Genomic DNA, 12,842 nt, shown 5'->3' with positions numbered 1-12,842 from the left:
TGTCTCTCTCTGTCTCTGTCTCTGTCTCCCTCCATCGCCCTCTCTGTGTGTTTCTCTCCATGTGTCTCTGTCTCTCTCTGTCTCTCCATCGCCCTCTCTGTCTCTGTCTCTGTCTCTCCATCGCCCTCTCTGTGTGTGTCTCTCCATGTGTCTCTGTCTCTCTCTCTCTCTGTCTCTGTCTCTGTCTCCCTCCATCTCCCTCTCTGTGTGTGTGTCTATGTCTCTCTTGATCTCTCTTTGTCTCTCTTTGTCTCTCTTTGTCTCTGTTTCCTGATCTATAAAAGGAGAGAGATTAACTCACTGATGACACGTAAAGGAACCTCAGAAGCATCTATTTCAGCCCTTCTCTTTTACAGATGAGGAGACTGAGGCACACAGAGTAGAATGACCTGACCAGGAGCACACAGCTAGAAGGCGTCAGAAGCACAGGTGCCCCATGCCCTGTGGCGTCAACTAGCTGCCCATAACCAGCGCTTGATCAGCGCTTTTTGGATCGACTAATTGACTGAATAGGCCTTAGAAACCAGGGTGCTGCCTGAATTCTAGCGTGTACCTCTCCCTTGCAAAGCCCCCCCCCCTTGTTTGGCTTAAGAAGTTTTCCCCAATAACATTGATATAACGCTCGTCTGAGCCTGAATTTGAACTCGGGTTTTCCTGACACCAGGATCTCCCTCTGGCTTCCAGGCAGGTGAGCTTGTTTTCTTGATCACAGCAAGTTTTCCCAGCTCCAAGAGAATTCACTGTCGAAGTTCCTTAGAAAGAATGCAAGCTTTGGTGGGCTAAACTTGGTGGGCATCCCTGCCCATCCCCCGACCAGGCAGGGTCAGTTTCAGAGACTGAGCCCCTGCTCCTGCATCAGCATGATGGGTGCTTAGCCACCAGGGGGTTCAGACTCCTAGGACGGTCTATTTATCCAGATACGCCTAAATCAATTTTAAATTCACTCCTTGCCTATATTCGGGAAAAGTCGTTTTCGTCAGTTCTTTAGTTCCTCACAAGAACTTCTCCGGTTTCTTATTATTCCACTTAGTATGAAGAAAGAGTCAAAGTCAGTTTTTTAAATTCCTGCTATTCCCTAAGCCCTCCTTTGCACCGGGGCTCCCCTCAGACAAGAAATTGAACCTTGCCTCCCCGATTGTCCATGAGCCAAGAACTGAGCAAGTCTTGTGGGTGCGAGGTGACTCTGGAGAAAAGGCAGATGGCCTAGAGTGGAACCTTGCTGAGATAAGCAAAGCCCTGGGTTCAAAACCTACACCTAAAGGCTGTAGGTTCTAAACATCTTGGAGCCTCAGTTTCTCCATCTGTAAAATGGGAGATTAATCATATCAGTATCAGATAGGGCTTAGGTGAAATCATACATTGGAAGGTCTTTACAAGCTACACATGCACACACACACACACACACACACACACACACACACACACACACACACACAAATATACACTCCTAAAGGAGAAGCTTGAAAGAGGTAATTCATTGAGTCTACTCCCTGGGTCCCCAGATAAAAGTGACAGCTGGGGAAGAAATGGGTTCACCAGCAATTTCCAAATGTTCACTCACAGAAGTTGGGCAGATGGAAAGAAAGAGGAAGATGCATGGTTCCAGCAAAAGAAAGATTCTAATCAAGACATACTTTGTCCATTTGTAAGATAATTTTGCTTCCTTCAGCTTACAGCCTTTGTTTGCTATATAGATTCTTAGAACTCGAAGACATATATTATTTTTTCATTAAGAATTTTATATATGGGGCAGCTAGCTGGTGCTGTGGATAGGGCACAGCCCTGAAGTCAGAAGGACCTGAGTTCAAATTTGACCTCAGACACTTAATACTTCCTAGCTGAGTGACCCTGGACAAGTCACTTAACCCCAATTGCCAAGAAAGAAAGAAAGAAAGAAAGAAAGAAAGAAAGAAAGAAAGAAAGAAAGAAAGAAAGAAAGAAAGAAAGAAAGAAAGAAAGAAAGAAAGAAAGAAAGAAAGAAAGAAAAGAAAGAAAGAAAGAAAGAAAGAAAGAAAGAAAGAAAGAAAGAAAGAAAGAAAGAAAGAAAGAAAGAAAGGAAGGAAGGAAGGAAGGAAGGAAGGAAGGAAGGAAGGAAGGAAGGAAGGAAGGAAGGAAGGAAGGAAGGAAGGAAGGAAGGAAGGAAGGAAGGAAGGAAGGAAGGAAGGAAGGAAGGAAGGAAGGAAGGAAGGAAAAAGAAAAGAAAGAAAGAAAGAAGAAAAGAAATAGCCATTTTGATGTAAAATTCTTACCCTGCATGTAATCTTTATGAATGGAAATTCCATGGCAAATCAAATATGATAAAATCAGTTATCCTGATTTTAGGCAGTTGGGAAAGTTGAGAAAGTTGATATGGAAGGGTGTGTGATCCTCCTAAGAAGGAATAAATGAAATGTTGATGAAGAAACACATTGGATGCATTGAATTTCCTCAGACATATTGAAGCTTGAAAGTCATCTGCAATGACATCAGGTTGCTTGGAGTTGGCAATGACAGCGTACATGTAAATATTCTTAAATATGCCCAGAGGACCAATGACTATTGCAATACTTTCCAAAAATGGTTTATTACAACTTAGTTAAGGCTTTTGCAGAATAGATGAATGTTGAGCAAACTCTGAAAAGAAATTACAGTCAGATATTATGAAAACTATGGTCTGAAATATTGTAACAACAGAAAATCACAGCATTTTAAGAGCATGAAGGAAAAGGAAATATATTAATTTTTAAAAGAATATATTATTTTTTAAACTATTAATTTATGAAAGATATATGAAATGTATCTGAATACCAGTGGAATGTTTTGCAGAAAAATATTCCAGGCACCTCTTTTACCTGATAACTTAAAGCAATATGAATTACTTCCTCCTTTCATTCAGAAATTTCATTGTTGGAGAGCTTTAAAATGGGTAACACTCATCCAAGAGTTTGTTGAGCAAACAAAATATGAGTTCTTATTGTTGGATTTGAGAGAATAGTCTTATTAGATAATTATTAATTATGAATAATAATAGCTTTTATAATTTTCATTTATCTCCCTTTAGACTAACATGATCATATAAATGTATAAAATGATTCCTTTATAGATTATTCTGATAATTCATTATGCCTCTGACTCTAGCACTGAAAGGCATTTGCAAGGTAGTGACAAAGTTAAACAATGAACATATAAGAGCAAGTTCAAGATCCATTAAAAATATGCAATAGGAAAAATATGTGTAAAGTGGAATGCTTATATAAATATGGGCAAAAAGATTAAAGCAATAATTGCAATTTTGGTAACCAATAAATTCAGACATGTAAATACATGAAGAGGAATTAAAAAAAATTGTAAATAACTATTATGTACAGCTAATATAGAAAAATTCTATAGCTTTAATCAGATAACAGTCATATCACTTGTCTCCGCATCCCTTTCTAAATAATTTTTCTACTGTACAATTTTCTTGGTTTTTGTGCCAGTTGTTATTTGAATAATTATAGTCTGTGTATGTTCTTTTTGGTTTTGGCCCATCATGGAATTCCCTCATGTTTTCTTGTATTTCTTTGAGTTTTCATGTTTCTTGTTTCTTACAGCATAATAACAAACTAGATCTGGGAAAGACCTTAATGTAGAGAGGCCGAGGCCACTCACTGCATCCTGACTTCTGTCTTGTTACTGGACTTTACTGCCTCTGGAGGAGAGAGTGAGGTTCATCTCTGTCTCGCTTAGATCTATTCCACAGAGACGAAAACAGAGAGAGAAAGAGTCAGAGAGACATAGAGAGACAGAGACAGGGAGATAGACAGAGAGAAAGACAGAGAGACAGAAACAGAAAGAGACAACCAGAAACACACAGAGACAGAGACAGAGAGAGAGAGACAGAGACAGAGAGAGACAGAGACACAGAGAGAGACAGAGAGAGACAGAGAGAGACAGAGACACAGAGAGAGACAGAGAGAGAGACAGAGAGACAAAGAGAGAGACAGAGAGACAGAAACAGAGACAACCAGAAACACACAGAGACAGAGACAGAGAGAGAGAGACAGACAGAGAGAGACAGAGACAGAGACAGAGACAGAGACAGAGAGAGAGAGACAGACAGAGAGAGACAGAGACAGAGACAGAGGGACAGAAACAGAGACAACCAGAAACACACAGAGACAGAGACAGAGAGAGACAGAGAGAGAGAGAGACAGAGAGACAGAGACAGAGAGAGAGACAGAGAGAGACAGAGAGACAGAGACAGAGAGAGAGAGAGAGAGAGAGAGAGAGAGAGAGAGAGAGAGAGAGACAGAGACAGAGACAGAGTCAGAGAAACATAGAGAGACAGAGACAGGGAGATAGACAGAGAGAGAGACAGAGAGACAAAGAGAGAGACAGAAAGACAGAAACAGAGACAACCAGAAACACACAGAGACAGAGACAGAGAGAGACAGAGAGAGAGACAGAGACAGAGACAGAGACAGAGACAGAGACAGAGACAGAGAGAGACAGAGACAGAGACAGAGAGACAGAGACAGACAGAGACAGAGAGAGACAGACAGAGAGAGACAGAGACAGAGACAGAAACAGAGACACAGAGAGAGACAGAGATAGAGAGACAGAGAGAAACAGAGACAGAGACAGAGGGGGGCGGAGGGAGAGGGAGAGATAAGAAGCACAGCGAGACAGAGACAGATGGGAAGGCATGGGAAGGAAAGGCAGAGAGATGATCACAGTCATTCAACCTCAGCAAATAGAAAAAGTGATTCCAGGTATTTCTTTTCTGCACTAGATGAGCATGGTCGGCATCACAGAGAATGTGAAAGGAGACAACAAGAAGTTTGAAATTTGGTATAATGGTCGGGAAGAAGTGTACATCATCCAGGTGAGCCCCATGTCTAGCTGCAGGACAACTCTTCCCCCCCCTCGCCCTGATGCCCACCTCGTGATTGTCGGGGGCTTTTTACCTTCCATCAGTCAATCAGGCGAATTATGATTTATTGACAAATTGCCCAGCATGTAGCAGGCGCTTAATAAATGCTTGGGGGCTGAGTGATGGAGGGGACGCTGTAGCCCTGGACACCCAGAAGAGCTCTAGCTCCCAAGAACACTGTCCATCACTGGTTGGGTCCGATGCCCATAGAGTTTCTCTCTGTGATTCTCTCCCTGCAGGCATCTTCAGTAGAATTGAAAAACCTTTGGGTTTCTGAGATCCGGAAAGTCTTAACGGGACAACTGGAAGCTTGTAGAGGTAGGGGAGCCCTTACTGACTCACCTCTTCCTCCCCACCCAACCCCTGTTGACAGACCTTCCTCCTCCCCTCCTCCCCTCCTCCACTCGGGAGAGTTAGGAGCCAGCAGAATATTGAAGGAGAAGGGGCCTCCATGAGCGTGGAGTTTAACCATACATCCCCACATAGCCAGGGCATGAGGTCCTACAGCTTTTGCTGAAGACTTCAGGTGGTCCCAAGGGGGCCAGATCTGCTTTTCCCTTTGCACCAGTCTGTGCCCGTGCCCATGGCATCTGCGCAAAATTCATGACTCCTCACTTTGCCTTCTCCTACCCTGGGAGGCAGGCGCCCAAAGTGGGGTTAGCTCCATTCTACAGGGCATAATAATCAGCGTGGCCTTCTGACTCCCAGGGCCCTTCCCTCAAAATCAGACTGAATCTTTCTCATCCATCTCTGGGTGCCAATTGTAAAGAGATGGCTCAATGGGCAGTGTTTAATTCAAATACATCTGAGACCAGCACACTTTCACTTTCTGCAAATGTGTGAAAGCGAACATAAAATAGAAAGAGACAAAAAACCAGAGAAGGGTTTGAAACCTGATGATTCAGTGTGGCATCTGCCTGGCCGGAGGGAAACAAGGGCTTGGCTCCATTTACCAGCCTTAGCTCCAAGGAAAATATACAAGTTAATCTCTCTCTCTCTCTCTCTCTCTCTCTCTCTCTCTCTCTCTCTCTCTCTCTCTCTCTCTCTCTTTTAATTAAAGCTTTTTTATTTACAAAACATATGCATAGGTAATTTTTCAGCACTGACCATGGCAAAACCTTGTGTTCTAAATTTCCCGAAGGTAATTTCTTTTGTGTAGAAAAGTATGTTCCAGGGCAGCTAGTTTGTGTAGAGAATAGAGCACCAGCCCTGAAGTCAGGAGGACCTGAGTTCAAATCTCGTCTCAGACACTTAACACTTCCTAATTAGCAGATTGGATCCTCCAAATAAGGCTACTGCTACCCTCAGCGACCTTGAAGGTGACCTTCAAACGGCTGGGACTGTGTTGTGAACAACCCCCCATCCACTGAATTCTCCTCCCCCCATGAGTTGACCAGTTAACATCTATCCAGATATCCCAGTTCTTAGCACAGTACTTGGCAAACAGTAGGCTCTCCATAAATGCTTGGATATCACTTAGTCATTTATCCCCAATGAGCTCTTACAAAGGGATTTACCAATGAGCTATAGCAGGAACTGAAATGTAGCACTTCTTGACCATTCCAGTGGAGGGAGAGGTATATCACCTATATCAGCTGCCTCAGTTTCCTAATCTGTAAAATGGGAGTGATGACAGCCTCCTTCCTGGGTTGCTAGAAGGATTGAACCAAATAACAGCTGTAAAGGCACTAAGCTAAAGTGCGATATAACTGTTGGCTATCATGATTATTGTTTGTTGAGAATGGCTCAATGCTTTGATATCTACCTGTGACACTTAGCCACAGGATCCATGGCAAATCACTTGAGCTCTGAGCCTCAGTTTCCTCATCTGTAACATGGGATCATGGCTGTAAAGTGTTTTGTAAACCTCAGAACCACGTGTAGACATCAGCCCTTATTCTCCCCGGAGGCCTGCTATCTAAGGCTGGAAGACCTGGACCTCTCCCCCATCTCTACCTGAGATCTGTCATTAAGGGATTTTTTGGCCAGGTCCAAGCTGGCCCGGATGGATGGAGAACATGAACCTGCTCAGGCTGGCTGGCCACCAGAGTGAGGAAGCCCTTTCCTCCCTTTCTGGCCCCGTGAATGGCGCAGAGCCCTGGAAAAGGGGCAGCTGGGAATCTCCCGGCAGGGCCGGGCCAGCCTCTGCTGCTCATCCCTTGGAGGGGGGATGGAAGTGACTTCCAGAGGAAGCAGATCTCTGGGCATCTTTCTGGCCTGCAAACTGCCGCCAACTGGGCTGGGCTGGTTCCCTTTGGATACTGCTCTCAATCAGTTGCTTAGGTGAACTGTTTTCCAGGCCAGCGACTCAGGCGACAAACTCCCAGAGGCCAGGAGGCAGTAATGGCCCTGACTGAATGGTTCTGCCGGGGTTGGGAGGGTGGGCCCCCTCATCAATTGCCAGGACTGTGGACTGAGCTTTTGTGAGAATGAATGAAAGAATAAGCGAATGGATGGAAAATGCTTATTGGTGGTACCCAGGCAGGAAGTTCACAGAGTATAGCCAGTGGGGAGTTAGGAGCTGGCTGCCTGGGCGCCTTCGTTGAATGGAGGATCCGCCGTCCACCCTCCGTCTGTAATACACAGATTCCCTTAATATCTGATTATTCTTAGACATCAGTGAATCAATAAAATTAGGTTGTAGATTTCTGGAGGATTAAGAGTTTTGTTCTGTTTTGTTTTGTTTTGAACAGAAGCAAGTCAGCTACACCAAAGAATCACAGAAAGTGTCTACCATGCACCTATGGACACATCCAGCTCCTCCAGGTCAGTATCCCCCAACCTGAGGCTCTTCTTGCCGTTCTCTGCGCCTTTTCTATAGTTATTATTCTGTATTTGCACAGGAATCGCTCAAGAGAAGCATCCTGTTAGTCATCAATGAGCAATCATTTATTGACCACCTACTATGTGCCAGGTTAAGCAATAGGATAAAAAACAGTCAACCAATATGTAATTGGGGGAAAAAATAAAATACCCCAAAAAACCCAATCAATCCATTTATTCCTACAGTCAAGAAGTTGATATTCTAATGGGGATAATGTGTATATATTAAGAATTTAATATGGAGTGATAATTTAAAAGGAATATAAATAAAATCAATGGGTATAAAGTAATTTGGAAGGAAGGACACTAGCAGGTGGGGAGAAGAGGAAGAGGGAGATCAGGAAAGACTTTATAGAGAACAGAGGTGAAAAACTCACCAGCCAAGCATAAAACTCCCCAGTGTGGCTCAAACCAGATTACAAGGTAATTGGAAAGGGTTCGAAACAGTAAATAAAAACACCGCATGATATAATGTTAACTTGTGATTTTCGGAGTCAGTGGCAGTTGGGCAGGGCAGAGGATAGAGTGCCAGACCTGGGTTCAGAAAGACTCATCCGCTGAGTGACTCTGGGCAAGACTGGACGCTGTGTGCCTCAGTTTCCCCCTCTGTAAAATGAGCTAGAAAAGGAAATGGCAAACCTCTCGGTGTCTTTGGTCACGGAGGGTAAGACACAAGTGCAGAACAAGGGAACAAGAAGGCAATGTGAGGCCCGGGAGTCCATCTGATGCGGCCCATGTAGAAGATGGGGTGGGAGCAGAGGAATTAAGGGATCCCCCGGGCAGAGGTGGGGAGAGATGCCCAATATCGGCCGGGATCAGTCTGCATGCGGGCAGTGCCCAGTGTGGGGTGCTGGGGGAAGGGAAAGCTGGAAGAAAACCGGGAAGATCAGTCATTGCCGCTATAGGACCTGGAAGGGAGCGGGTCCCAGAGACACTTGGTAAACCCTCTGCCCGCATCCTCTGCCATGTGCACAGACTGTGGGCCCGGGCTCTTGGGGCTGCCTCGGCGCTGGGCAAAAGCCCCTCTCAGGGATAACCACAATATATATATTTGATGTAAAATGTAACATGTGCATGTTCACCAGACATCCTCTCACTTGCTCCTGGTAGGGGCAGCTAGGTGGGGCAGTGGATAGAGCACCAGCCTTGAATTCAGGAGGACCCGAGTTCAAATCTGGTCTCAGACACTTAACACTTCCTGGCTGTGTGACCCTGGGCAAGTCACTTAACTCCAATTGCCTCAGCCAAAAAAAAAAATGTATGACTTGCTCCTTGTAGCCTGTGAGGAGGGTATTATCATTATCACCATTTGACAGATGGGGAAACTGAGGCAGGCAGCCTGGGTTTTCCACCAAGTCACAAGATGACTGAAGGCTCGTTGTGTGTTTAATGAGAACCAGAAAAGGAAGAGCGGGGAAATACTTGTCTCTGTAGGGAGGTTTAAGTGAAAACTCATTAAGCAAGCGGACTTCTAGGGGAAAATCCCCAGGTGGGTGCAAATATGCAAACCTATGAAAAAATGAATTAAAAACCACCGAGAGGTGAAAATAGAATCCTTAGCAGTGACCCTAAAAATAAGCGCGTGGTGAGTTCTGGAAAGAGGAAGGTGGGGGCTGTAAGCGGGGCTGCCGGCCCCCGCAAGTGCCCACGGAGGGGGGGGGGGGAGAGAAGGAGTGGACAGAGACCCCGGCCGCCAGCTCGGCCCCAGGGCGGCGGCGCTTTGGGAGGGGGTCTCCCTTTTCCTAGACCTCTTCCCTGGCCGGGTGTCTCGGCCAATCGGGAGCCCCCTCCCTAAGTGCACAGCATCTCGGGGTGCGGGTTCGTTCTTGTTGAGCTGCTTCAGCCCCGTCCCCAGGTGCGGTTTTCTTGGCAAACGCGCAGGAGCGGTTGTCATTTCCTTGTCCAGCTTATTCATACATGAGGAAACTGAGGCAGCCAAGTTGGGTGACACAGCTAGGAAGTGTCGGGGCTGAATTTGAACTCGGATCTTCCTGGCTCTGTGCACTGTGCCGCCTAGCTGGGGGTGTAGGGGAAGCTTGCCCCACAGTGGAAGGGGCTGGTTTCCCCTTCCATTAGGGGGCTTCACGTTAGACGCTGGTCCATGATATGCTGAAGGGGACTTGCTGACTCCTTCCCTTTCCTCATCTGTAAAATGGGCAGAGCCACACGTACACAAGCATGAACCAGAGGGAGAGCGGACTTTGTGAAGGAGAGTGAGAAATCCGAGAAACCGGCCAGGGCCGGATCCGTCCCAAGGCCTTCCCGCTGGGGCTGGCTCCGAGCGGGGCTGGTCATGATCATTTATGGAAAATGTCACCCGTCCTTCCGGGGATTCCAGAGTCACCAAACCCAGAACCTGCGGGTGCGGGTGGGGCCCTGCTGATTAGCCACAAGACCTGGGACACAGCGGGTCCTCTTCTCGGAAAGGAGGGGTTGGAAACGTTTATGGCTCTGGGAGCTCGGAAGTCCAAGGGTTTCTCTGGCCCAATGCTGGCGTTGGAGGGTGTTTCCCAAGCGCTTACTTACGGGCAGGGAATTGTGCTAAACAAAGGCAAGAAGAAAAGGCAAAAATATCCCTTCCTGTCAAGAAGCTTACATTGTAATTGGGGCTGGCGTGCGAAAACTTGTGCAGGTAGAATAACCGCAGTGGCCACAAAGCCTCCGAGGAGCCCCAGGGGACAGGGACGGCCGCCGGTCACTGCAGCCGTCCTAATGCAAGGCAGGGCAGGAGGGAGGAGGAAGGGCGTTCCAGGCAGTGCGTAAAAAGAGCCAAGGGGTGATTAAATCAAACTGAAAATGTCCCAACTTCCTCCTCGGGATGGACTGATCTCAGAGAGGGGGACTTCCTCTTCCTCCTTTCTAAAAAATAAAAGCATCTGCCATCTGAGGCGGCTTGGACTTCCCCTGCTTTTGACAGGCCAAGGTTCTGGCCTTCATTCCAGGTGTTTGGGTCGTTTCCTTGAACATTTGCTCTTTGGCTCTCCTGTTGAAGACATCGTCCGAGTAGCGGCTGCCATATTGATCTAGAAATCCACCTTATTCAGCAGAAGAAGGCGGGGATTCCCCTGGCGAACTTCTCCCAGGTGTCGTGTCCATAGGCCTGGGAAGCGGATGGCCAGGGATGTGGGGGGACCTCAGAGGGGCCCCTCGTGCTGGTCCAGGCCCAGGGCCTTGTCCCTCCTCGTTACCACAGCCCCTGACAGGCCGGAAACTGCAGCTTTCGGGCCTGGCGGAGATCGCCCACCGTGTAAACACGAGTTTTCTGGCCTCGGGCTCTGGGAGGGCAGAGAGCAAGAATGTGGCTCGTGGCAGTCACCGAACCCAGAAAATGTGGCCCAGAGATGTCAGTCATTCCATTGTCTTTGTTGTTTTACTGTTTTCTTCTTTTTCCTCCATTACTCATAGTAAATGGTGTGATGATCTGCACGTTAGCTCTGCTACACGTTGGTGCTTCCCTTCACGTCAGGCCTTATTTGTGGCTTCCGTGACTTTGGAAAGAAACTCTCTCTGGAGGCAGGGCTGCCACTAGGGTAGGGTGATGAGGGTTTCTCCCTAGGGTGTGAATGTTTAGAGGGGCGTAATGACAGCAACATTCCAGAGGACTCTTCTTCCCTAATCAGGGCTTCAGCCTCATCCCAGGGTGTCCTTCCTCCCTCTTTAGCCGCACTTCCCACGACCCTCTACTTCTCTTAACAGCAGCCCGTCCCAGATGAATCTACCTCCTCAACCCTTGCCCCAGATACAAAAATCACTAGTTACAGCTCTGCCCGCATCCCTGCCACTGCCCACCCATGTGACCAGCCCCTCCCCCCAGGTGTTCCACACATCAGGCCTACAGGAAGGTGGCAGAGCTGCCCCTTTGACCTGCAGGTATGATGCTTAAAGCCTGCCATTGGCTGGCTGGATGATCTTGCCAAGGGGCCGTCAGGGCCTCAGTCTCTTGATCCGTACAATGGGTAGTTTGGATTAAAAAATCATTAAGTCCTTCCTAGCTCTCAAATACTAGACTTCTAAAGCTGTCACCTCCATGTTGCCCAACGAAGTGACCTCCAGTATAGCTGCCCTCGCAGATCAGACCGGGACTATTTACCATCTCTCAATCGAGCCTGAGTCTCTGGGGGACTCTGAAGAAAAACAGACACACAGGACCTGGTTCTCCTCGGTTGGCCCTCCCTTCTTATTTCCTTCCGGGAAGAGAACCACAGAGAGTCTCGGAGGCCCCTGGGGGTACTCCCACTCTCCACCTTTTCTTCTCTCCTTCTCCCACGTACTTTGCCCCTCCCCTCTTTTTTATCAGACTCCAAATCCCTTCCCCCACCTCTTTGTTCATTTTCTCCCCAGCACACCTAGGACTTGGCTAAAGAGATTGCAGGTCACTGCTTTAAAAAGACTAAAGATAGTAATATTTATTACAAAGTGCTATAAAATATGTCATAGGTAGACCTTAGATAAGAATACCGCGACCTCTGTCCTCAGGCAAAAAAACTGGATTGCCTCCGCTCTCTGTAGCCGGAGAATAATGTCTACTGTAACCTCCATTTGAATGGAAGCTCTGTAGACTGAAGGATTAGAAGAATTGGGCAGCAGGAATCAGGATTTCAAAAGGGAGCAGAGGGCAGGCCGCTCCTGAGACGCCATTTCTGGTTAATATTCCCCTAAAAGCCTACCTTGTTTGCCCTCCTCACACCTTTCCCTGTACTGTCCGTATTTTCTCTTTCTTCCTCTTCTACCTTCCATTTGTAATTGGAGGTAGGAAAAATAATTTGTGATTTCACGTGGATACGTTAGCTGAAGCTCCGACCTGAGGCTCTGCTCCCCCAGTGAGGGCCTTCCTCTCTGGGCCCACTGTTTAGGAAGAACCCAGGGCACGCTTCACCTCACACACACTGGACATTCTCTCTCCGGACTTCTCCTCACTGGGCGCAGGTACCCCTTTTCCTTTTTTAGATCTCCGACATTGTGTCCCCCATTAGAATGTAAGCTCCTTGAGAATAAGTGAAGCCTGCCTTGTCTATATTTGTATCCCCAGCATTTAGCAATGTAGCAAGGGCTGAAAACAAAATATTTCTATCCATTTATCTATCTACCATCTTTCCTCAATCATCTATCTATCTCTCTATCATCC

General features: G+C 46.9%; 1 protein-coding gene across 1 annotated transcript in view; it reads left to right on the top strand.

Annotated features, from left to right (window-relative positions):
• The window catches only part of MCF2L2 (MCF.2 cell line derived transforming sequence-like 2), a 277,293-nt gene that overhangs the window by 225,692 nt on the left and 38,759 nt on the right, over positions 1 to 12,842 (top strand). The window contains 3 exon segments of the mRNA XM_074301954.1: positions 4,754 to 4,846; positions 5,134 to 5,212; positions 7,588 to 7,660. Of these exon segments, the coding sequence (XP_074158055.1) occupies positions 4,754 to 4,846; positions 5,134 to 5,212; positions 7,588 to 7,660 (245 nt within the window).

Source organism: Sminthopsis crassicaudata, chromosome 3, assembly GCF_048593235.1.
Source record: "Sminthopsis crassicaudata isolate SCR6 chromosome 3, ASM4859323v1, whole genome shotgun sequence".
Classification (NCBI taxonomy): Eukaryota; Metazoa; Chordata; class Mammalia; order Dasyuromorphia; family Dasyuridae; genus Sminthopsis; species Sminthopsis crassicaudata.
Note: the sequence above shows the minus strand (reverse complement) of the source record. Positions and strands in the feature narration are given on the sequence as shown.